Source organism: Passer domesticus, chromosome 1 (assembly GCF_036417665.1).
Source record: "Passer domesticus isolate bPasDom1 chromosome 1, bPasDom1.hap1, whole genome shotgun sequence".
NCBI lineage: Eukaryota > Metazoa > Chordata > Aves > Passeriformes > Passeridae > Passer > Passer domesticus.
Window position 1 is genome coordinate 50,641,619 of NC_087474.1, and position 25,893 is coordinate 50,667,511.

The 25,893-nt window shown below is 39.2% G+C and overlaps 1 protein-coding gene across 8 annotated transcripts in view; it reads left to right on the top strand.

Annotated features, from left to right (window-relative positions):
• The window catches only part of TPK1 (thiamin pyrophosphokinase 1), a 303,903-nt gene that overhangs the window by 188,794 nt on the left and 89,216 nt on the right, over positions 1 to 25,893 (top strand). For all 8 annotated transcript variants that reach the window (XR_010362112.1, XR_010362120.1, XR_010362108.1 and 5 more), the window contains one exon: positions 9,513 to 9,659. Coding sequence is in view for 3 of the 8 variants with exons in the window: in XM_064419485.1 (XP_064275555.1) it covers positions 9,513 to 9,659 (147 nt within the window). In the remaining 5 variants the exon portion in view is untranslated. The remainder of the gene's footprint in view (positions 1 to 9,512; positions 9,660 to 25,893) is intronic.

Consider the following 25,893-nt stretch of genomic DNA (forward strand, 5'->3'; position numbering starts at 1 on the left):
AGCCAAGAGAAACAGTGAAATTGTAATATTGGTAAAAGCTTTTGAAGCGGTGGTGGCTCTTCCTCTTCTTTTCTTTTACTTATCTAGAAAGGAGTATTGGGGCAGAGGGGAGAGGAAGGTATTATGACCATTGGAAAGTAAAATTGCATGGCTACACAGAAATGTTTTAGCCTGTGGTCCTGAGGCCTCATTGTTTTCTGCAGTCCTTTGGCTCTTCCTGACATTTAACTCTGCACCTCTTTGCTAATACCAGTGCTGTTCAAGAAGGGGCAGAGGGATGTAGAGTAATTTAACTCTTAACAAATATTGAGAAAATGAGGCAGCCTGATAACCTATGAAAGGCCCCTACAGTATTGCCACAGTAAAAAAAGGCAGTAGTTCAAGCTCAACAAAAGTAGGGACTGAAAGGTCTTCATAGCAGAGCTGCCCTGGCAACCAGGCTTTACTAGGTCTGATGCTAGAGCTATTCCTTATTAAATCACCTGCCTTTTACTTTGCCACTGACAGGGGATTTTCTCTTCAGCTTGACTAAAAAACCCATTGAGTTTCCCTTTTAAACAACTGAACAACTAAGTACTGAACAATTAAAGCTCAATATTTTCTGCAAATTAAATGTGAACATAAAATGTTTACAGCTTCACAAGCGCCTCCAGTTTAAGAAATCATGCTTCATTTCTTTTTAAGTGTGTGGCTAAATTTATACGGTCTAAAGGACAGAGTAGAAAAATAAAAGACATTCTGTAATTACTCAGGCTATGTTTAACTTACCTGCTATAAATACCAAAACTACGCTGATGAGGAAAATTGACACCCAGATCATAATGTACTTCCTTCAGTATAAAAATATGTCCAGCTTCTTTGAAACAAATGTATAAATTCAAGACTTCTCTCTGCAAGTCTGCACTCCCTTAGGGAAAAAAAAGTCATTGCGTACTGCCCAGGTATTCAGTGAAATCACTCAAAAGAGGAACCGGGGCTTGAGAGACACAGGAAAAATTTTCCGTCTTTAGTTTCAGTTCTTCTATTTTTCTCTAGAGTATAATAGGACAGGTTATTATCCCCTTGTTCATCATGAAGATTAATGTTCAGACCGGCTGAAAATATTACTGTTCTGTTGGGACCTATTGGGAGATCTTCAGACCTGTGTGAACCTGAGTTTAAACATTTTAAATAGTAGAGCTAACACCTTGCCCTAGCTAGACACATGTGCCTCAGGCTGTTGTGTCCTCTGTGATGCTGCTGTGGGAGACTGAAGGTCCTCCAAAGATCTGCCTTACTAGTGACATCTTTTATACAGACTTCTAAATGTTAACTACTGCTAAATGCTATGGTGGGAAAGTGTCTGAGCTATTACTCTTAACTCAGATGAAACAAAAAAAAAAGTGTGTGTGTGTGTGTGTATATATATATATATACATATATATATATATACATATATATATATATAATGGAAACAGAGCTTTTTTAAGTTTCTCCTTAAAATCTGTGATTCTTTTCTTAAAATTTGACACCTAAACTTAATATGACAAAAGTGAAAACAAAACCAGGCAGAAAGTTATTTTAAAGAAATACACACCTGGTCTAGGAAGTCACAGGGAAAGGTCTCAACTCAATAGTGTTGAAGTCAGTGTTCCCAGTTCATGGGGATGCGTCTGTGGGCAGCTAGCAGTGTTTCCTATGGACACTCCTGGTGACAGAAATTCTACCCCATTTCCTCACAATATCATAACTTTGTTTAGCTTCCTTTGTGGGCTTTCCAAGGGTCCTGGACCAGCATCTGAACAGGAGCTGAAACAGAACCACACGAAGTTGTGGTGGGAAAGGAAATACACGTCTTCTCTTCAGCTCAACCTTCTAGAGAAACAGGCACAGTTATGAGCTGTCAGGTTTGTGTGCCCAGGTGCCGGTGGAGTGCACGGGTGTCCATGAGGAGAGGCACAGCTGAGCCCCTCAGCCCAGGCAGGGAAGGGTGAGGGAAAAAGTGGGACAAAATGGCCGTGTCAGCATGAAGTGGAAAGCAGAAGGAGGGGCTTCAGCTTCAGATTCCCCTGGAGAACCCTGGGCAGAGCAGGTGGATCTCTCCCAAGGGAGCTGCAGCCTGTGCAGAGGACCCCATGCTGGAGCAGGTATCCATCCATGGAATGCCATGGTGGAGTAAATATCCATACTGCATGCAGTGGAGGGCCCTGTACAAGAGTAGGTGGATGTGCCCTGAAGGAAGCTGCAGGCTGTGAAAACAAGCCCACACAGGAGCAGGCTCCTGTAGGAGCCACAGGATGTGGGGGACCCACGGCAGAGAAGTTTGTTCCTGAAGGGCTGAATTCTGTGGAGACAACCCCAGACTGTAGCAGAACAGGATAAGGAAGGAGCACCAGAGAGGAGCTGGTATGAACTGATCACAGTCCCCTGTTTCCCTGTGTCACTCAGGGCAATGGTGAGATAGAGGAGTAAAGAATGAAGGAGTGAAGCTGGGCCTGTAAAAAAGATGGAAAGGTGGGTTTAGTTTTGTAATTTTTTTTTCCTCTCTAATTTGATTTTTAATTGGCAATAAATTAAATTAATTTTCCCCAAGTCAAGTCTGTTTTGCCTGTGATGGTAATTGATAATTAACAATTTCCCTGTCCTTGTCCTGACCCATGAGCTTTCTCATCTCATTTTCTCCCCCTGTCCTGTTGAGGAGAGGGAGTGAGAGAGGCTGAGTGAATGCCTGGCAGCCAGCCGAAATTAACCCACCACAGAACTGTAGGGAAATCAAAGGGAAATTGTCGGGGCTCATGGAGATGTGCAAAGGTGCACACACTCTCACTGCTATAGGATATAGATCATGTTTGTGGGCCAGCAGGCAGAACTTCCAGTGCCTGATCCATCAGATGCTGGGTAGCCAGGGACCTTCCTGTACAAGACTCTGCCAAGCAGGCTGCAGCAGAAGCCACAGTCCATGGCTCCCTGGTTTGGATCATGATCTGTAGCCACTGGGGGAAGAATAGAGGCTTTGGAGAGAGACTCCTTGTAAGAAAGAGCCTCTTCCCTGTGCAGTGTCCTTCCCACCTGCTGACTCTGAAGGACTGGGTTAACCCCCAGCACAGGCTGCAGGCTGGCTCTTGTTGAGGGATGTGGGATCCACATGGGATAAGGCATCAGCACAGAGGGTGGAGGCCCTGCTGGCTGAGAAGCAGTGGGTTGTGATTGTGTTGCCCTGCTGATCTTGTGACACCATGGAAATATATTGGAGGGACAGGGAGGAAGGCTGCTGCGGTAAAGACTGAGAGCCAGAGTTAAGAGAAATGTGGGGTACAAAGCTCACAATGAACAGATTCTCTTGAAGAAGATTTTTTTCCTTCCTTTAATTGTTCATTTATGAGAGTTTGTAGTTATTTTCTTATTTTAACTCCTGGAGGCAGAATTCAGAATGATTAAAACCACAGCATGTGCCCAACACAGCTTTTGGCGCTGGAATTAAGTGGCTGTTAGATCATTGAAGATACTTGCTAGACCATTTTAGTATAATTTTTCAAGGGCCTTTTGCATTGCTCCTAATACAAATCCAAATTTTTTTCTTAGGGATATGACAGTTTAGTTCTTGATTTCACATTTCCATGGTGGTGATACCACATTGCACACTGTGGATTACAGTAGTTCAGTTACGGGAAGAGAAAGGTTAGCTTGTGAATGTTTTTCATACTGTTTTAAAAGATGAGAAGATTTTATGATTTGTCACAAGACAAATGATTGATAGTCCTGGAATCCTTGTTCATTCACAAAATAAATGTGTCTGGATCAAAACCAGCACACATTTTCCTACAAAGCATCAGTAAACAGATTGCTTGAAGAGTTATAGTGCTTTTACCTACTCAGCACAACATGGTAGCAGTCAGAAGTACAGACAACCCTTCACCCAGAAAATCCTAGGCGATAAGGAATTCCACTGACCCTGATCTCACATGCAGAAAGAATTGTAGAGCTTTGCTCCAGTTAACCAGCAGTAACAGAGAAGGAGTTGTTGGTGTCCCCTCTCTACCTCAGGCACAGCGAGCATTGTTTGATGAAGGTCATACACAAATATTCAGCTCAAAAGCAGGAAGTCAAATTCAGATTGCTTGGAATCCAGCAGTTCACAAGGATTTTGTTGATTAGGTTTCTTCAAGTAATAAAGAATTAAGTCAATGGTTATGAAATTCATGTTGCACAAAACTGATGCTAGCTTATGTTACATATGCTCTCAGACATTCCATTTACCTGCAGAGGGCAATGCCAAAGCTTCATTTTTTTGAAAATGAAATAGTTATTCAACCTGAGATGTAAACACAAATGAATAGTAAAAACAATCTTAAAATGTTTCCAGCAACTCAAATCTGTTTCTAGATTTTGAGATTATCTTTCTCATTTCCATCTTACCATCATGCATGTTTCTTGCTTTAAGTAGGCAAATGCAATCTGTTTGCATATTTATTGTCATTACCAGAGAGAATTAACCTCTTATTTAAAATAAAAAGCATTACCAGTAGAGAAAACAGTTGGGTGAAACTGTAAGAAAATGAAGATAAAAAGCAAGAAATGCTTTGTGAGAAAGCTGGAACAATATAATATATAGATTAATGGAGTCAGTGAGGTGAGGATGAAGCTGATTGAAGGTTATCATCTCAGGTACACAGACAGGATGGCAGCCTTTTAACTGAGAGCTCTTGTTCCCAGGAAGAGTCACAAGCAACAAGAAAATTCTGGCTAAAGTAAAGAGGATTCTACTTGAGCAAAGTTCAGATGCTGCTGTGTGGTTCAGCATCTCGTTTCTACAGAAATGAATTTCATACCTTTTATGTAAAACACTGAGCTAGGAAGCCAGTATAATCAATTCAAGTGGACAATATCTTGCTACATATTTAACATTGGATTGTGGGATTTTAGTAGTCCATGAAATTTGCACTGCAATTTTGAAGATGACAAAAAAAATTACTTATCTGGCCAGCACTAGAGCTCTGGCACAGCCATGGGCAAATGAGTCAAAATCTACTCTGACCCATTTGTTATCAAGGGAAGTGCTTGGCATGTTTTCAAGTCTTTGGTACTAAAGCTGATGCAAAGACTAGAAAATAATTTAAACCACATCCTGTGCTGACAAATTGCCTTATGAAGAAGAAAATGCTTTTCTTGTAAACTGCCCAAAATTGATGAAGTGACAAACCAATAAAGCAATAATGAATGTAACATTCACACTACTACTTAACTGTTCATTTTTCAACATGAGATACTTATATATGTGTATATATATATATATATATTTCAGCATATAATAAACTTCCAATATGCCATGCATATTACTACAATAGTTTTGTTGTCTATGTCATATTCCTTTTAAAATTAAATTAAAGGAATCATCTTATGAGTTCTAGAAAATTAAGAAAGGCTGTGGAGATGAAAGGATTTCAGTGAAGTGAGAAGGTGCTAAAACCCCACTATGTTCCAGTCAGATATCTAACTTGTAATTGGCATGCTAATATCTTGGATATTAGCAATGGGTGGTCTCCATGATCTCAGAGGAGGGGGAGGTTTAGTCATGACTCCAGAACTTTTACAAGGTCTTGAGTACTCTTGCCTTTTTTTCCTTTAGGGGAGATCATCTTTGCAGTTTGTTCAGTGCTGCTGGTTGTTGTTAGAAAATTTGTTTCCTTTCATCTACCCTGAAGACTGTTACCTCCCCGAGACTTAGGCATTTTTGTTTGCAAGTTGTCTGGCAAAAAGTGAACTCATGGGGAACAATGTCCTTTGAGTTGTCTGTCCTCTCCCTGGGGAGAGCATTTCTTATCAGAGATAATGAGTATGGTTTTGAAAAGTGTGCATAATTTGCTGTCAGTTGGAGCATTGGACTTTCATTCTTGCATGTCATGGTGATGCTGACATTGCAAAGCTAGGTATTGCTCTCTTTTCACCCACTCCAGGCAGTTCCCAGCTTCCTGTGTCCTTAGATGCATGTTCCTCGGTCATAAAGTGAAAACCTTCTTTGTATTTAACCCATTTATAATAGAAAGAGGAATGTCAGCTGGGCCAGCTTTCACAGTGTTTAATTTAGCAAGCCTGCAAAGAGTTTACAAGCAGGTAATCCATTTCAGAAGTTTCTGTGAAAGTGGAAGCAGAAACCTGAGCAACTTCATTCTGATGTGGTGAGAACCTCAGCTCCCCTTGGTTACTGCACCCTCTAAATTACAGTTTGTGGGAGAACAAAAAATACATCCCTGAATTGCTAGCACAAAGTCTTGCTCTGTGTTTTCATTCTCCTGTTAACTACTCTGCTCTTTGATAGTGACTTCTAAAACTTTCTCAAGACATGCTAACTTATTGGTGTATCTTTTAAAGGTGACTGGATCCTACCCTTAGATCTTCAACTATTTCTAAGTTAAAGCTTAATAGCCTTTAAAGATACTATGCATTTACTTCAGGTTATAGAGTCCAAGAGAATGTGCCTGCAATGATATAAGCTGTTCTCCGTAGTTATTTATGATTTTATGTCCTTTTTTCAGGAAATGAATGACACAGTGTGAAAACAAATTGTGTAAGGGGACTGGTGATGGGACATTTAAGTGAAGCATGGACATTACAATTGAAGTACATTGTGGTAGTCAAATGTTGCCTGCTGGGCTCATTAGCAGTAACAGGATTAATTCTGTGGCCTGTGGTATGCAGGAAATCGTAGTGCAAAAATGAATGGCCTTTCTTCTCTGTAGTGTGGAAATATCTAAATGTAGCAATCCTTGGGTATTCACTTTGTCTTAGGTTCTAGAATGACACAGAGTTGTGTACATGCTTTCATAGCACATCCATTTTCTTAAGCTCTTGGCAGAGTGACAAGGAACAGTGATTGCAGTGAAGGAACTGATTTTTTTGTTAGTTTGTGATTTTCATGTTGTGGTTTTTAGGTTGCTTTTTTTTGACAGAAGTGATAGCTTTAGGATTAAAACGTTTTTGAGGTTTTGGTTGTGCTTAACCTTTTTGGGTTTTTTTCAATAAACAAAGTGTGAGCGCCTAGACCTTCAAATAAAGGCTCTAAAAATCCTACAATGTCTGGATACTTGTCACTTCTGCCAAGATTATCCAGTGAAAGGTGGTACTGTACTGTCATAGAAGTGCAGAATTTGAGCTTTTCTCTCTGTCTGTTCCTCTCATACTCCAGCTGGGTTTGTTTGCATACCTGCCACATGCTTGTTTTTTTCATTTTCACAATCCGTGCAAACCCTAAATAATAGATACATTCCCCTTTCAGATATCTTTCTTATCCTTCTCCCAACACAACTCAACCCCATACCTCTTGTTTATGAATGCCTTTTCAACATGCCTACTCCATGCTGTATTGATTTTATTTTCTTCCTTTTTGGTAACCAATCCACTGCACTGTTCCAATGGACTGAGTAGGACTTTGAGCAAGATTCTGTATTACTTGAAAATATAAGAAGTGGGGGTTTTTTGCTACATTTTTCTTCAACTTACAGTTATCTGGCAGTCTCTGCCACAGAATTTTGCGGTTCTGTGCACTTCATAACTTGAGCTGGGTACTGTATTTCATGGGAAGCACATGTGTGGTAATACCAAAGAAGGGTTTACAAGGGAAAGAAGACATCTCTAGAATGTTATTGCATCATTTCAATTCCAAGTCAAAGGAACTCTGTATTTCCTTCATTCCTACCTTTTATATTGGTACCACTCATCAAAGCCAAAAAAAAAACGAGTTCATGTATGGTGAGGCATATATGCACCAAGAAACTGTACAGTAGTTGCTTGGTTTCTTGAAGACTAATAGATAGGCTAATATTTGAGCTTCAGTCCCATTGCTAGGAAGAAAAACAACATATATGTGGATGCTGATCCTTTGTCAAACCACCTTAAGTTCATGGTGGTTCCAGGTTAGTAAATCTGATTTTCTCCATGGCCTCTCTTAGGGAAGGAGAGGAGCATTTTAGTGCTGGCTGTCTGGTAGGGAACTGATGGGTGTTGGTGGGTCATATTAGTAGTATTATTTTCAGAGAATCAATCCACCCTTTTAACTCACAGTCATCACCAGTCAAACAAAAGCAGTTTGTTTCTAAAGTGGAATCAATAAAAGGGAAAATATATTATGATATTATGGCCTAGCTGGAAACACATGCTTTTTACCTTTTGCTATTTTGTCTTCTGTTTAAGGGTAAGTTTTCTTACCATCCCTATTCTCTTGGTTGTACATTTGGTCTGTGTGATCTATAATCTGCACAGAAAATACATGCTGTCAGCAGTACAAGGATAGGGGTTTTTTTGTTTCACGGTTTGCTGCTAGTGTAATACGTTATATTGATCCACTCTGGCCTCTGAAGAATTTTCCAGGTGTTGATGAGAAAGACGGTATATCTCTTCAATACCTTAATTTTCATGCAAAACAATATTCAGCAGAATCATAAAGCCCTAGACCTGGTAATAAAAATAGAAGCTGATGCTATTAATACATCATTCCAGATACATAGAGCACCATTATGTGGCTCTTGGGTTGGGTAAAATTTCATATAATCACAGAAACCATAGACTTAAGCTTTGTAAAGCTGGAAACTTAACCAGATGGCCATTGTCAAAGCAGCTCTAAAGACTTCAGAGCTGCAATGTCTTAGGGCCCTAGGTGTGACTTAGCATTAGCATTTTAAAATACAATTACTGAACATAACTGATCTACATTATGGAAGTGATAATAATAATAATACTTTGCACTCAGTGACCTTTTATTTAAGTACCTAAAAGCTCTTAACCAAGCCTTTTGAATACTACTTTTCTGCTTATAGAAAATGAAGTGTTCAGTCTGGAACACCTGAGTGAGAGAATTGAGCAGGAGCAGTCCAACTCCATGGCATATTGCAAGCAGTCAGATGTGACTGGGACTGAAGAGTGCTCCTGTGGCTGTCTGTCCGTGACAGCTGGGAGGTGATGTCCTAGTCACTTGGGGCAGAACTTTCTATATGGTACTACTTTTAATCTTGAGCAGGGCCAGCCTTTGAGTGGTATTGCTTGTACATTGAAATGCTGTAAGGCAGGAATGAGAATGACACATAATTGTTTAATCTCATATTTCCTTTATTTGCTCTGTGAACTGTGAGCATAATAACGAAATGATGTAAAGAACTGGGGATTCTGTGGCTCAGATATACCACACTTACCCAAGGAGCTTCCATGTGGAGTGATACGTCCTAGATTCTATATATTGAGGACAGACAGGTTAGTACTTTCAAAGACTGGCCTATATTTTAAGGAGAATGTTTATGTCCTTCTAAAAAGTGTCACATGATGGCTGTGGATTCATGGTGCTTTAATACTCAGCTTAAAAATCACATAACGGTATTTATCGGTAATGGGAGTAAATAACTGTATTTGACATTTGTTTTTCTATAGTCAGTACTTTGTGGTTTTTCTTTTTTTTTTTCCCTCAAACTGATTTTATTGTGGATTCTCAGAGTCCAAAGATAATTCCTGAGACTTTTCTTGGTGAGTCTTTTTGTTCTGTCTTTTAGGTTGATGTGATTGTGGCTCTGGGTGGACTTGGAGGACGCTTTGACCAAACAATGGCATCGGTGGAAACGCTTTTTCATGCAACAAATATCACTCCTTCTCCAGTGATAGTTATCCAGGAGTGCTCGCTGATTTACCTGCTTCAACCTGTAAGTGTTGTGAAAAGTTACTTTGTAATAAAACTGAACTTCCACCCACATTGACACCATAGGACTTGTACCATTAAATGCTCACTTTATCAGTTGTGTTCTGTAGGGTCAAAGCTGAAATATAAAATACATTGCAGGCAAGTGGACAGCAAATGATGGGCTCTGAATTCCTCCTTTGGAAAAGATTACATTTCATTTGTTCATGATAAATTTGTTTAAAAGGGGAGAAACAAGAAAACCAGAAAGTATGAAAACTGAATTGGACAAATATAGAATATTGATTATAAACAGGAAAAAGTAAAACTAACCTTTTACATTATATTCCAGTAAGTCTAAATTTAGCCCTCACCCCTTTTGCATGTTGAGGAGCAATACAGGTGTCATCAATAAAAGGAACAAAGAAAAGATGTGAGAGGATGTTAAGAGGGAGTTCCTGATGTAGGCAAGGCAGAACTCCTATGCGGTCTGAATGGCGCAGTTCGTTATGATGCGAATCTATCTAGCGTCAACAGGGGAGTTTATTTAAGGTATGTTATTTCTGTGGTTTTTCAGATCTGTTATTGCATTTATTGATTCATAAAACAGCACACACAAAATATCTTGCTGATCTTCTGCTTCTGAGATTTAAATTAAAGACAAATCTAAACATCAAACACTGTTCTCTAATGGTGATTAATTTATTTTTTTTCAATATGTTTTCCCCTTGACAAGGTTTCTAAAAGCTTTCCTAACTTTCCAGTTTCTCTTGGAAAGCTTATTCCATTAAAATAAAAAACATTCACAGGTAAATTTGACACAACCTTGCACCAGATGTGCTTCAGTGTAATTTGAGAAAAGCATTAATGAAGTTCTATGAGATTATAGATTTAAAGCCACAGGGGCAGGTGCTCTATTAACAATTTGAAGCACTGTGTCTGCAGGAAAGGTAGTAGGCACAGGAGCTCTTTTGCCAATATGATGAGGAATTATTCTGATCATTAGTTGCACAGCTAAATAGATGGAGGCAGCAGAGTGAGGGGGAAAGAGAAATAAAGGATAACTGTTTTTAAAATCTAACAGTCAGGAGTAACTTGCTTGTAATTGATCTGTGAGTGCAGTACTTTGCTGACAACTGTAAATTTCTTTTAGGGTATTTTTAAGGACATGTTGAAGAGCTGAAATAAAGTGGACAATTTCCAGTTTAACTTACAAAGCTCTTGCTAAGACTGGAAAGATTTATAATTATTTTCATTCATTTTTTCCATAAGCAGCTTTAAAGTGCAAAAATGCCTAAGGTTGCTTTCATGAGTCTTCCATGAATAATTAAAGCCTTTACAACTTGAAACAAAACAATACGATCTGTACATTTAAAATAGAAATGGGAGGTTGCTAATTGTTTTGTTTTCTGGAAACTTCTTTTTTCTATTTTTAATAATACCGTACAAAAAGCTTTTAATGTTTTTTTTTTTTTTTTAAGATGGGCAAAGTTCCACAGGAAACTTCAGGCTGTTTCTAGCATACAGAAATAAGGGGCAGATATAGGGGCAGGCCATTTAAACAATCTTAGTGCTAACTTTGACACAAAATTGCTTTTCATTGTTGGTTTAAACTTGTCACTCTTGGCATCTTCAGTCAACTGTTGCGGATAATAACAGATAATAACATTAATCCTGCATAGTTGGTAGTTGTTTTTCTTTTAAAAGGAGTGTAAATTTTTTCTTTTAAAAGGTGAGTAGTTTATAAAGTGAAAGAAACAAGGATCCTAAGTTTGGAAGTACTCTCTCTCTTTTTTGGTTGCTTGTTTTTTTGTTTGTTGGGGTTTTTTTTCTGGGGGGGGGGGAGGGAGGGGTGGACTTTTTTTTGTTTTGTTTTTTGGGGGTTTTTGGGTTTTTTTAATGGAGTTCAGCTTGATATTTTTCTCTTCCAAACAGCCACAATCATGACATCTTCTCTTTTCCTTCTTTTCCCTTTGTAATTTAATATCAAGGTAGGAGGGAGTTTAAGACAGTGGGAGACCCAATGACTATTCGAAAGGCAAGTCTGGAAACTGTGCAATAAATGAAGCAAGGTTCTGAGATTCAAATGTTGATGCAAATGACAAAGTTGAGAGCATGTTGCTTTTTCTATAGATGTAGAAGAGAAACTTTCTGTCTTGGGAAGAAGAATCTGATCTTTATTGGATTCTTTGGATAAAATACAGAGCAAAACATAATTATGGTTTTGTTTGCAAATAATGTTAGCCTTTGATTCATTGTAGCAGGAGAGTGGTTCTCTGTCATGTGTACTTAGGCAGAGTCTAAAGTATTTGGATACAGCACATAGACTGGTAATTCCTTGAGACGCCTAGGAAGGATAACAAGGGGAGCAACAAGTCAAGTTGCTGAATTTATAGTTACCAGTGCAGAAACTAAGAGGAGGATGGTGTAAGTAGATATCGAAGGCCACCAAAAATCTATTAATTGTTTGAAACAGAGAGATTTCACGTTGTTACGATGTTGGAGAAGAAGGTTATGGTAGAAGAAATACATCAATGTTTAACATGCTTGTAAAGGGTCCACAGCATTGCAGGAAACATTATGGACTTGCTAAAAGTCTTCAGGGTTGGAAGAGGAAGACAGCAAGGACAATGCCTGATTTGGGATCCAGTGCAGACTTCCAGGCAAGGTGGACCAGCTAAACAATGCCTTTTTTTATCAGCCAATAACATTATCCAAGTGCTGAATTCGAGTACATTATCCAAGTAATTACAGCTTTGAGGCATTTCTTGGGAAATAGACAGACAGTGCAAGTTTTTGAAATATATAGATAAAAATGTTTTGACATGGAAAGTGAAGAAAATCTCAAGGAAGTAAACTCTCTAATGTTCATTTCTGACCTTTAAGGATGAGCTCCGGTAAGGAAAAGAGGAAAAAGATGGGAATAATTACATCCCATAAATTCCTGTCTACATGATCTCTATGGAGAAACTGGGTGGGAGGCAGAAATGTAGATATATAGACTGTAAGTATGTAAATGTAGATAAATTAATTCCAATATATGTCAAACCACTAATAAAATATTGAAGAAAATAAAGCAGGCATGAAATGAGTTGCACCTAAGGAAGGGCCCACACAATGAGAACATAGTTTGTAGCTACAGAATTTATAAATTGACAGTGAAAGATTTTCTTTTGTCTGAATGGGAAAGGAAAACTAATGACAAGCAGCCTAAATGAGCACATTTGCTCAGTCTTCACTAAAGCAAAATATTCCTTTGAGCAGATAACCAATACAGTTAAAATCAGTGCCAAAGTCTGAGCAATTTAAATTGCTTCAGAGAAAAAGCAAATAAAAGATTGAGCTGCCTTTGATTCTGCCAACTCCAAGGGCTGTTATTTTTTGTGTGCCATGCAACACTAATTAGGATAGGAGTCAGAAACAGGGAAACTTTGTAAGAATTCTAGGATGTGATGCTTGTTATGAAGCGTTTTCTTATCTGATGATTGGAGTTTGAAAAAAAAAGCAAAAAGAAAAAAAATGTACCTGTGTACTGAATAGATGTCATATTTCATTCTGTATTGGGGGAGGGAGGAAAGCTTGAATTTTTAATAAGGAGTAATCAGTCTTTATAAGCAGGATATTTTATGCAAGAGTTCATACATTTTATGTTCAAAATTTGGTAATATCAATTACCATTAGACTATACCCTGGCTGAAGTGCATAATTCCCTTAGAGTCATGTTTATCATGCTAGCCATGCTCACTATGAATGGCTTAAGCTTTCACATACATACTTTCTCATTTTCTGGTTGTGTGCTTCTCAGGAGTACAGAAACATTAGCTTCTGTACACTGAGCATAAATTATCTTTTATCTGTGAGTTTTATGGCAGTTTGTAATGCAAGGTAATAGGATTTATGACCAAGAAATGAGAAGATGTCCAAGAGTTAATGAGGCCTGTCTTTTACATATACTGAGCAGTTCAGTTTTCCCCACACAGGATTCCAGCCCTAGGATGTAGAGGAGAATTGCTGCCTACACATGAAAATGCATTACAGCAGCATATTTTTTGTCAGTTAACTAACTCTTTTGAAAGAGTGTGTGAATACTTTGATAACCCTTTTTCTTGCACCCCGCTTCTGTTCTGAGTGCATGCCTGCCTTCCCTGTGAGAAATGATGAATAATTTAACATCATAGGTAGTGGCCCAGCAGCTAAATGTGAGCAATAAGAATCAGGAATTCCATCCCTTATTCTTGGCTCTTTACCATCATTTCCTTGAAGAGAAGAATATTGGGTAGTCTTTTGATCCCACAGTCTCCTAGATTGTAAATTGGGTAAAAACCATGTCCTTCTCTGAATGGGTACTGTGAGGCTCATTTGGTTATTTACAAAATGCCGTTACACCCTCTGCCCTGCACTGGGGTGGAACGTAGTGTCATGGTAATAGTAACAACAGTATTAGCAAGGCCCCTAATTAACATAAATATTGCCATAGAGGAGGCTGTGCAGATAATTAGTTAGTATGGTCCTGAGCACAGTTTCAGAGGGAGCCAGCCGTCCTTCTCACAGATGGTGTCTGGGCATGCCTTGGGTTTAGCACAGGCCAGGAGCTGCTTCCCAAGCTTTTGGAAGGGACCACCTTGTCATGGGGCCAAGAGGGAACAGCCACATGCACTGCTGTGCTGGTTGGCTTGAGTTCCAGAGCTATTACCTGAACTGATTTACAGGCGCAGACAGAGTGACTTGGCATGAAGATTTACTCCTAGATGGAGATGCTGCAGCAGATGTGAGACAAGGTACAAACACCAGAAACTTTGCTGGGGTTTGTTGCAATTCTCTGTGCCAATGTTATTTGATTTGGTTTGCATCCATGCTTGTAAAGTTTAATGGGAAGTTCAGGGTGTATACTTTCAACTTGTTTTTTCTGACAGCCTGTTCTTGAAATTTGCAGGAACCTCAACAAGGAGTTATCTGATCAGTTCTGTACCGCCTCATGTGTGTAAGAAGCAGATCTGGCTTGCACTCAATGGAGAAAATCCTTGATGAATGTGCCTCCTATGGGGGATAGTTTTGGAATCTGGAAATGTAGTGTCTCTTTTTCCTAGATATGTATTTTTGAAGCGTAAATTCAGTTTCAAAAAGATTGCAGTTGTAAAGGAAAGCATTGAAACATATATCTAATATTTAAACATGCATTTTGTACTTCCAGTGTTTCTTGTCCTGAAAGACTCTCTCTTCTGTTTGATATCTTCTCTCAAAGAACACTATTGGAACTCAACCAACTTGACAAAGCAATCAGTCTCAGTGTCTCAAGCTCCTTGTGGAATTTACAAATATACTACTCCTTGTTCTTTGATAAATACCTCTTTTTGTGACTTTCTATGACAAAGCCAGCCATTCAGCTGAACAGAGACACTGCAATGTCAAAATTATTAGGTGAGGAAAGGTCTTAATCCAACCTTTCTTTGGGAGCCTGAGTCCTTCACAGAAAACCTTGCAGAAACAGGTTTTGTGCTTCCAGAGGTTTAGTATTACATTGAAGTGGCTTCTCAGGGAAATGAAAAAAAAAAAGTTGCTGTGTTGGTAGTTTAGCTGCCTTAGTTTCCTTCTTTGGTAGGAACTTTGAGGACTTGGTTACAGCTCAACTTCTGTTCTTAAGATGAGACTTGAACTAGCCTGTTTTTTTATTCTTCCCTGGGAAAATCCAGCTATACCAATTCATTCTTTTCCTGTGGTAAAATAGTGGGCCTGTGTAAATGTGACCTACAAAAGGCCTCAGGTCTAAAGGACTTAGATTTATTTCATGGTAATTCATGCCTATGAAGTGTTGTAGCTTCATGGTTTTGCACAGAATTTCTCTGTTTTACTGAATATCAGTGATCCAGACTTAATTCCTATTTGTCAATAACATTCTGACCTGGAAGATATCTACTTGCTATCTTGCTTCTAACTGCTACAAAAGGAAACTTCTGGGTGGATTTTCTCTTAACAGCTACATTCTTTGTAACTTTGTTCTATTCCAACATCAGCAGATGTGAAGCATGAAATATACCAAGATTATATAGAAATAATAATTAGCTTAGAAATAATAATTAGCTTTTGAAATAGTTAAAGAATAGCTAAAGAAATTCTAAGTCCTTTTAAACAGTTTATTTAACATCAGTTAAAAGTGCAACCTGCATCAACTTTATGGATGACCTCTAATAGTTATGGATTTCTTCTTTATAAGGAAGACAAACTGACAACAAAAAAATCATAAATGAATTTGTTAGCTTGCAGGTAACCAATTTAATAAAGTATCTATCTTTCAGAGAGGAAAGGAAAGTACCAAAACAGCATTACCAAGTGAAAAAAATGTCTTTACTAAATGAAATTTTGATCTGTTCATAATTGTTAAGAAAAAAGTCATATCTATAGCAGGATATGATAATCACACAGCTGTTTTTGAATTCACATCTTAATGGAGTCTGCAAGAGAAGATGATGTAAGGAGTCTAATTGGATTACTGAGGTGTTTCTAAATTCTGAAGTCATCCAGTGTGATTCTCAATCAATAGTTTGCACTTGGTAAGTGTCAACAGTTCTGCTTGCAACTTTTTTCAATATTTGCCCAGATTTTTAATTAGTTACTGCAGCTGCTGATGGGTGATCATCGAGGAGAACCTTGGCCCTAAATTAAACTCTTCCAATGAGATTCCTGCTCTCTGTTGTTGGCCCTAGCTGCTGTGATATGATCTTGTCAATATGATAATATCTATTTTGTTAGTTTATGGAAACCACAATAAGTTTTTGCTACAAAGCTGATTATCTTAGAGCTGTTTTGTTGGAGGTTTTTTCCCCCAAACTTGTCAATTACTTTTCTTTCCTTTGAAATCTTAATCCATCTTTTCATCATGTCCCTTATCAACTTATTTTTGCATTGGCCTGATACTTTGGGCTTTTGTGTGCAATGTGGTATTAATAATTTTGTGTACTATAAAACAATTCTTCTGTTTCCATTAAATGGTCAGCAGCAAAATACAAAATGTTTGTCTTTGCCATTTGCTTATTAGTAGGAGCTGATATATAAGCTGGGATCAATAGGAAGCTGGTAAAACTTTATGTTGGTTTGACAATATTGGTAAGCTGAGGAAGACCACAGCAGTATTTTCACTTATCTTTATTCTGTAACTGAATGGAACAAAGATGGAGAATGTGTGTGTGTGTTCTTTCCAGTTTTGTTTGGTTTTTTTCCCAGGGAGGACTTTACTGCTATATTTTTTAGCAAGCTGCAGAATTTCTAAGTTTTTTGTGAATAGATTTTTGGCCCAAAAGGAAATAAAAAGGCAAAAGCACTTCAAAAGACTGTTAATATGGATTCCAAATTTGACCAAAAGATTTAAATATTTTGTACATAATTCAATAAGCTTTCTATTTCTACACGGTAAAAATTTTATTTTTTATACTTTAAAAAATAAACGTTATGCAAATGCTTGCTTGTATGAAGGTGTGGTAGACTAGTACTTTGCAGATCAATTTAGTAGTATTTTTATGATTATGATTTAAATTATTTGTCTATCATCTAACACCTGAGAGGAGTAATGCAACATTTTGAATTTCAAGGTCAACCATTAGGCATGAAGAAGTAAGAAAGCTCAGAGGAATAATCATTAATGCTTTCTGTGCCTTGCCTTATCAGATGCCATCCCCCTTACTAAGTAGTCATCATACTGCAAGATCTTACTTTCTTTATCTAATCTTGTTTCTTCCACTTTCCCTTTCTTTTCCCTCTGGATTTTCCTTGAATCCTATCAAATGTCTTTTCTCAGCACATCATCTTATCTTAATTTTTTTAGTTCAATTTTGTCTAAACTATTCTAGCTTTAACTTCAGCAGCCACTGCTACCCTGAAGATTTTTCCCAAGAAAAATCCTCCTCTCAGCAGTCACTGTTGTGTGCTGTGAAGCATTAATTCATCAATGCCCAGTCATTCTGGCTTCATCTATTCATAGAATCATATTCCTCTCACAATATTTCATCTTTTTTTCATTGTGCCAATGACCAAAGCAGCCCCATATTTAGTGCTGGAATCTGCTGGGGTGATACCTGCTGCAGCGTGCTTTGCATCACCCTGAAATCATTGCTGTGCTGTAACTCTTTGTTTAGCTTTATTGTGTTAGCCCAAGTTTCTCAAGTCCTGGGATTCTGTTCTACCCGCTAAATGACATTGTCTTTCTGAAGGCACCTTACTGCCTTGCTTGAGGTGAATTTCACTAGAATTTTGCAGTAGCAACTTTCCTCTGAGTATTAAGTGGATTTCAATGATAGTTTAGGGGCATGCAGTATTTTTTCACTCCCTGCCTGAGTTACAGAAAGTTCTGCAGGGAAACTAACAAGTATCAGAAGCCTGTAATCTGTGACAGAACCTTATCTGGAAAGAAAATTAATGGAAAATATTTTATTTCATACGATCAAAAATATAGCAGGGAAAATCAATATTATTGTTCCTATCCTGAATGTAAATAACAGTTAAAAATGAAGTGATAGTAGCTGATAAATTATTTTCTACTACAAAATCAAAAAAATAAAAATGCTGAACACTTTGTTGACCTGAAGGGTTTATAGAATCCTTTAGAGGTACATTTAATAATGGTCTTTTCTGTTCGCATCTGAGTACTGGTAATAGTTAATGTTGTAGAAGGTGATCATCTGTATTCCAGCCTCAGTTATATTTGAAAATGTGTTATCTCTTCAATTCAATCCCTTTGTGAAATGGCTTAGGCTTTTGCAATCCCTTACAGTATCACTGTTAATTCTGCATCTGCCAGGGCAGTGGTGTCAACTGTATGGATTTTCAACATTTACTCTTAATATTAAAAAGGGTCAGGGCAGAAGAATGATAATATTTGGTAATATCAAAGGTTCTAGGGAAAAGGCTGTACTACACTGATAAACAAGATTTAGGTAGAACTATTCAGCTTTGCCATGGGAAGTGATTGACTTGGCAATCCGAATTTTCTTCGTGTTGATAACAACTGATTACATTACTTCAGGACTCTCTCTGCTATAACAGAACATCCCAAGAGCAGATGGGGATCAGGGATTGAATTCTTTATTGTCTTTTAAGGCTGTAATGTGTCTGTCACTCTCATGACAACTCCAGTCAAAAATACTTGCCAGCACTGCAGTTGGGCCAATGACCTTCAGGGCAGTGCACAGGCTTCCTACTCTTAATCCTAAAATTAAGGGATTTGTAGTGAATATGTTTCTGTTAAAAGGAAGAAAAGGAGTCTGGAAAGAATCTTCCAGGATCTGTGAAGGGGGTTTCAAGAAGATGAATGAAGCTAGGTTTATTCCTGGGATGCACAGCAGAAGAATGACAGACAGTGGCCCTAAACTGAGACGGAAGATTCAGGGTAACTATAAGGAAAAGTTTCTACTCTGAAGATAATTACATATTACATACAGGAATAGGTTGCTCAGAGACTCTCTGTCCCTGACAGTGTTCAAAACCTGTTGGAAAGGCTTCACTCCCACCTAAGTGATTATGGGACACTTGCAGAGATGCAGGTAGAGTGAGTAGGTGTATTAGAACCATTGTACAAGTATCTACTGATAAGAATTTGGAATCCTCTGATACAGAAGGAGGCTGTGGCCACATCAAGAAATAGTGGTTCTGTCCTCTGATCTCTTTTATGTTTTTGTTACCTTAAAAAGGGAAGTGTTTTAGTCTCTCATGTAACCTCAAAGAAGAAAATGCTGAAAGGAGAAATGATTGCTGTCTCTGGATGCACTGAGTGAATGCCAGGGAGATAAACTAGGAATGGTTAAGCTCAAGCCCAATGTTAGAAAAAGGGTAAATTCCTTTAAACCAGTGATGGATAAATTTCCATCAGAAATAATGCCATTCAGAGGGAGCTGGAATATTTGAGAAGTGGGCCCACAGTCTTCCTCATGATGTTTAACAAGTCCAAGTGCACCTGTCCCAGTTGTAAGTAGAGACTGGAAGTAGAAATTATTGAGCAACCCTGCTGAGAGGGACTTGGAGATGCTGCTGGATGAGAGGCTGGACATGACCCAGCCATGTGCACTGACAGCCCAGAGAGACAAAGGTGTCCTGGGCTGCCTCCAAAGCAGCGTGGCCAGAAGGGTGAGGGAGGGGATTCTGCCCCTCTGCTCCTCTCTGTGAGACCCCACCTGCAGTGCTGCATCCAGAGCTGGGGTCCCCAGCATGGACCTGCTGGAGTGAGTCCAGAGGAGGCCACAAAGCTGCTCAGAGGACTGGTGCACTTCTCCTATAAAGACAGGCTGAGTGCAGTCATTCAGCCTGGAGAGCAGAAGGTTTCCAGAAAACCTTGGAGCACCCTTCCAATATTTCACAGGGGCTTATAAAAAGGAGCAAGAGGGACTTTTTACATGAGTAGATAATGACAGGACAAGATGCAGTGGTTTTAAGCTGAAAGAGAGGAAAGGAAATGCCTCTTTTTCCTATTAGAAGGAAATTCTTTGTCGCACGCTGGTGAGATACTGGAGCAGGCTGCCCAGAGATGTTGTGGATGCCCCATCCCTGGAAATGTTCCAGGCCAAGCTGGACAGGACCCTGAGCAACCTGGTGAAGTGAATGGCAGAATCCCCTGCCCTTGGGATTCTATGACTCTATGAAATTAGATGGAAAAGTCCCTAATCATTCTTTGGGTGAGATTGCACAACAGGTTTACAAAAGGGAAAACTGTGGAAGAGGAGGGCAGAATCAGAGCTCACTATGTTGATTTTACATCCTCAGTTCTATTCCTACCAAAAGAGAACACAAAACTTTCAAAAGTTGTTAATATGTAGGCATTGTGTTTCCAACTGTCCTTAATTTGCTGCTTTTTAAACATGAAGCCTGAAAGTAACATTAATCCATTTGAACCTCGAGTCACATGAGCCGTACTGGTCTGTGATCAGCTTTTCAGCAGTGCTGGTTTGCAAACAGTGAGCATGAGTTCCAGCCCTGCCCATGCAGTCTTTTTCACAGATGTAACTTCCTTGTGCCTTTTATTTACTCTAGCTGGAAATACAGTCTCCCCTACTATCATCACAGGTAATTGTAGGAAGTGTGGGTTAGATAGATGGACAGTGGGGTGGACCAAGAGCTGGCTGAGTGTCAGAGCTCAGAGGGCTGTGGTCAGCTGGAGGCCTGTGATCAGGAATGTAATGAGTCTAGTCTTATTGAACTTGTTTATCAGTGAGCTGGATGAAGGGATAGAATGTACCCTCAGCAAGGTTGCTGATGGTGTGAAAATGGGAGGCAGGTGCTGATACACCTGAAAGCTGTGCTGCCACTCAATGGGATCTTGATAGGCAAGTGTGGGATCCCAAACCTGGGGAGGAATAACCCCAAGTATCAGCAGAGGTTGGGGGCTGAATTCCTAGAGAGCAGCTCTGCAGAGACGGGCCTGGGAGTCTTGGTGGGTAACAAATTGTGGGTAACAAATTTAGCCAGTGGTGCCCTTGTGGCCAGGAGGGGCAATGGTATCCTGGAGTGCATTGGGATGAGTGTGGCCAGCAGGTCAAGGTAGCCTTTTACTTAGCCCTGATGTGGCCACATCTGGAATGCTGTGTCTGGACAAGTTGCTACTGAAGTCCAGTGGAGGCCACAAAGATGATCTGGGGTCTCGAGCATCTCTCTTATGCTGTGGGAGCTGGGCTTGTTTAGAGGAAAGAGTGGGAGATGATATTTTTAGTGCCTATAAATATTTCAAAGGCAGATGCCAATATGATGGTGCCAGACTCTTTCCAGTGGTGCCCAGTGACAGGATGAGGAGCAATGGACATAAACTAAAACACAAGAAATTGTACCTCAGCATGAGGAAGAACTTCTTTGCATTGAGGGTGGCAGAGCACTGGACAGGCTGCTCAGGGTGGTCGTGGTCTCCCTCCGTGGAGGCATTCAAAACCCTCCTGGATGCATTCCTGTGTAATCTGCTCTCTCTGTGACCCTGCCTTTGCAGGGGCATAGGACTAGGTGATCCCCAGAGGTCCCTTCCAGCCATAAAAATTCTGAGATTTTGGAATTCTGAAATCTAGGCATTGCTTTCATGCATGCCATAAGAAATCAGATATCCAAAGGTGCTTTAGCAGTCTGGGAGAATGCACTACTGTGAAATCGTATACCTTGTTACTAGTGATGTTACCCGTACAGAATAAATGTAAGCATATGGCAAACCAGATTAATGTAATCTAATCTGTGCTTAAGCACTTCTTTGAACAGTGGTCTGCAGATGTAAGTATAGTTACCTCATCTGGTATGTAATTCCAAGTTCAGATGTCTCTGCATTTTCCCATCCACATCCAGTGGTGCTTCATGGGGAGTATCAACATTGCTGTGTCATCAACATCTGTTTCTGAGTGGTTAATTTTCATTAAGAGTTCCCATTCTTTGTTAATTGAATTATGGCCTTCAATTTCAGCAATGTCAGGTACCTGAGGGAAAAGAAGGAGCTGCACCCACAGGAGAATCCTTTTATTCTGGTGAAAGAAAAAAATATGAGATTGAAGAATAATTCATTTGCAGAATTCTCTTCTACAAACCACAATGTTGGCAATGAAATGTACCCTTGTTTTATGAGTCTGAAGTCTTCCTAACTCATACCTTAAAGGTTTTTAGATGCATGCATTTAAAAGCTGCATTGCAGTATCTATGTATCTCTCAATCATGGGGGCACATTTTTCTGTTCTTTCTCAGATATCATTTTTCTTTTAGGGCAGGGAAAAGAGGAAGACTCTCTGGTAAAAAAAAAATAAGAAAAAGAAAAGGTATATTTTTCTTCTATTGTTAACCATTAGCAGTTTTTCCTCAACTGGAGGACACTGGAGGACACACTTCAGAGTGAACCAAGATCTGGTATTAGTCTTCTGTGATAATGATACCACAGGCAGAGAGTCTCATTAGGTGCAAGCTTAGTGATTTTTTTAAGGAGGAGCTGCCTATCTTCTTTATGTTAGAGGAACCTGGGAACTGAGAATAAAACTGATAAGATATTAACTCTACCCAGGGTATTGACTGAAGCTTTAAAGCAATTAGGAGAGCACCAAGAGAGGACTCAGAATGTCTCTGATGGGCCAGTATGTCTCTGCATAAAGTCCTAGACCCTCCTGTCCATTCAGGATTTTGTGGGAGTTATTTCCACATGTTGTGGGTGTGTAAGCTATCACAGCCTTAACCCACCCATGCTTAATGGTTCTTGAAATCCTTGAGGAATTGTGAACAGTCTGGTGTATTCCTGTTGAGTGAGATGGATGGCCAGAGGCAGAACTACTCTTGAGCAGCAGCCTGAGTTATCATAAACAAATCCAGCCATTCTGGTGTGCCAGATGGCATATGCCACAAAAGAGATGGACTTCAGAACCTGTGCAGATAAAGGGAGTAGCTCATCATCCCTATTACACATCTTTTATCCATTTTCCTGTAAGTCTGATGATATAACTGAATTAGTAATGCTTGTGTCATTTCTTGGTCTTTCATCCGTCTGACTTCTGGATCTCCTTTCCTGTTCACAAGCACACAGTGAAGTTGCAGAAATATCAGGGCAACATCTGATTTCCAGTTTATCAATAGTAATGCCCTTCATGAACATCTCTCTTGTTTTTAAATTCTCTTTTGTACTTAAACCTAGTTCCAGATTATTATACTAAATGCATTCTGTGTCTCCGTGGGGGAGAGATATTATGAAGCTATTATTTTAGAAAACAAGTTTTCTAGCAATAGTGTAGGAATTTTTAAGTATTTCTAGTATTGAAGCCCACTGAACTGTCAAACATAGTCCTCAAAAACTCTTAAGGAGATAAAATAGTAAATCTTCCTTTTAATTCCAAATCATCTGAGAAAGTGAAGCAGTTTTAATTATTTACTGCAGTCTGTTAAAAGGCAGAGAAGCTGTGGTGCTCCATCCCTGGAAATGTTCAAGGCCAGGCTGGCTGGGACTTTGAGCAGCCTGGCCTAATGAAAGGTGTCCCTGCCCAAGGCACAGCCTTCAGATAATGAAGTTAATGCAATCACTCATTTCTGTAGCCCTTGGGAACCCATGCATGATGATGTTCAAATCTCTCATCTTGAAAGGCAGTAGGAGCTTGAGTTTCTGAAACAGCCTAAGTCAACCCCTGCAGTTCAGTGGAGCTGACACCCTGCTGGTGTCTCCTCCTGGAAGGCCATGCCTGCCAAATGCCTGCATCTGGTTGCTGCCATGCAAACTTCACTTTCAGCTGGGGGAGTGAGAACAAGATCATCTCTCCTTGAAGTTTGGCAGTATTTCTCCATGGAACTCTGGAAATACAGGGTGATTTTAATACCACTGTTTTGTAATTGGACTCTTTTTTTTTTCCCATCTGAGGGATTAATATCCAATGTTGAGTCAGCAAGAGCTTGCCTGAAGCTGATTGTTTTGATAACTCCTCCTTTGTAGTCATCTTGAAGAGGGGGAAAGTGAAGTAAATCTGAAAATCAGCTTAGTATTTAGATGTGCTTGATAGTGTTCTAGTTGATAATGCTCTCTCCAGTGTTATACTGTTCTGAACTGTCATACCATGATCCTTTCCTACACCCAAAATCAGGTTGCTGTGGCTCTGTGTATCTCAACATTTTTTATTGTGCAGGGTAACTGACGTACAAAGTCTTTGGTGGAAATAGTTATTTTTAGAAGAATCCATAAGATGACAAATAATAACTTGCCTAGCTTTTCATACAGGCTCTGATCATACATTGGTGAATCTTGGACTAGATGTCATGTCACACTCTTTAGCTGGATCTCAGGTTATATTACTCTGGTATTACAGAGGGGGAAAGAGAGAGACAAAGGCATGAGGAAGTGAAATTGTTTGCTCAGGCACTCAGGGAGTCAATACCATACTGAAAATCAAATCCACTTTTGCAGGTTTCTCTTTCCAGTGACCTGTCAACTGGGACCTATTTCCTCCTTGGTCCTTGTGACTTTATTAAAAATGACCTTTAGAGATGATGGAGATTTTTACTGAAAGTGCTTAATCCTTTCAGAAAAATCAGAGAAGCTCACTTTTCTATAGTAAAACTCATCCTAAACTTCCTTAGGAGAAATTGTGAAGAGATGGATTGGTATAAATAATCTAATTTCTTAGGAAGCCTGAAAAAAATCTTATGCTTGAATCTGAGAATGCCATGGCTTAGAGTGGCCAAATACATATATGCCAGTTATAACAGCTGATTATTTCTAATTAACAATTTATCCTGGAAAAGAAGAAACAAAGTGTTAGTCAAAGTGTGGCAGACAATTGCTAGAAATAATAACTTATACATTTTAACATCTTTCGGCTTTCTGCCTCTGTGCATGATCGCTGTGCCATCCAATAAAACATTTCTCATCTCATCAGAATTTTACAAGTTCTATTTCAATTGTCATCCGAAGAAGCAGTTCACAGGGGACATCAGAGGATGAATGTTTTTTACCCCCTGCCTCTTTTAGTGTGTTAGAGATGTGTAGGTTAGAGATGCAGAAGGAAATGACTATAGCTATCACAGTCTTTCATAGGCGAGTGAGCAAAAGAAAATCCTGGGGTATCACATAATAGAGCTTACAGAAAGATTTGTTCTCATTCTCTGAGGTGTCTACAAAATAGATATATCATGTCCCAGTACAATGAGCTGTCATGAGCACAGCGTACTCAAGCACAGCAGGAAGTTGTAGCTCCGTTAGCATGTAGCCAGACAAACTTTAGTGGTTGGATGGACAGGCACATTTTCCCCCTCTCTTAGCCAAACTAATCTCTAAATGTAGATGTATAAATCCCTAAGAAAGTATCTGTTTCTTTCATTTCTTGGAAGAGCTGCTGGCCTATATTTTTAGGGAGGCCAAGTTTCTTGAAATTAGTTCAAAAATACGTAGTTGAATGCTTACTCACCACAGTTGTGTAGAACTAGCATACGTTTCTTTCTCTTTATTTTTCCTGAAATTAAGACACTTCTAAAATTATATGTCAAATAAAGTATTGATTTGTAGTGTTCAGCACAGGGAAGCAACAGAATACACTATGAGAAAATCAGAATCCTGCCTGTCCTTCTATAGGGAGAAGATAGAGGAGGTTTTGAAGTGTTTGGTTAGGTAATCTAGGCCAAGTTAGGCAATGGCTTTGCAAATGGAGGAAAAATGTTTGTACTTAACATGCTGCAGGAGTGAAATTTATGAAAAGATGCAAAGAGAAGAGAGGCAATGCAGATCTTGCAAATTATATATGGACTGGAGAGTGCTGTGGACTTTAGACTGGCTATGAAAGGAAAGCATGAAATGA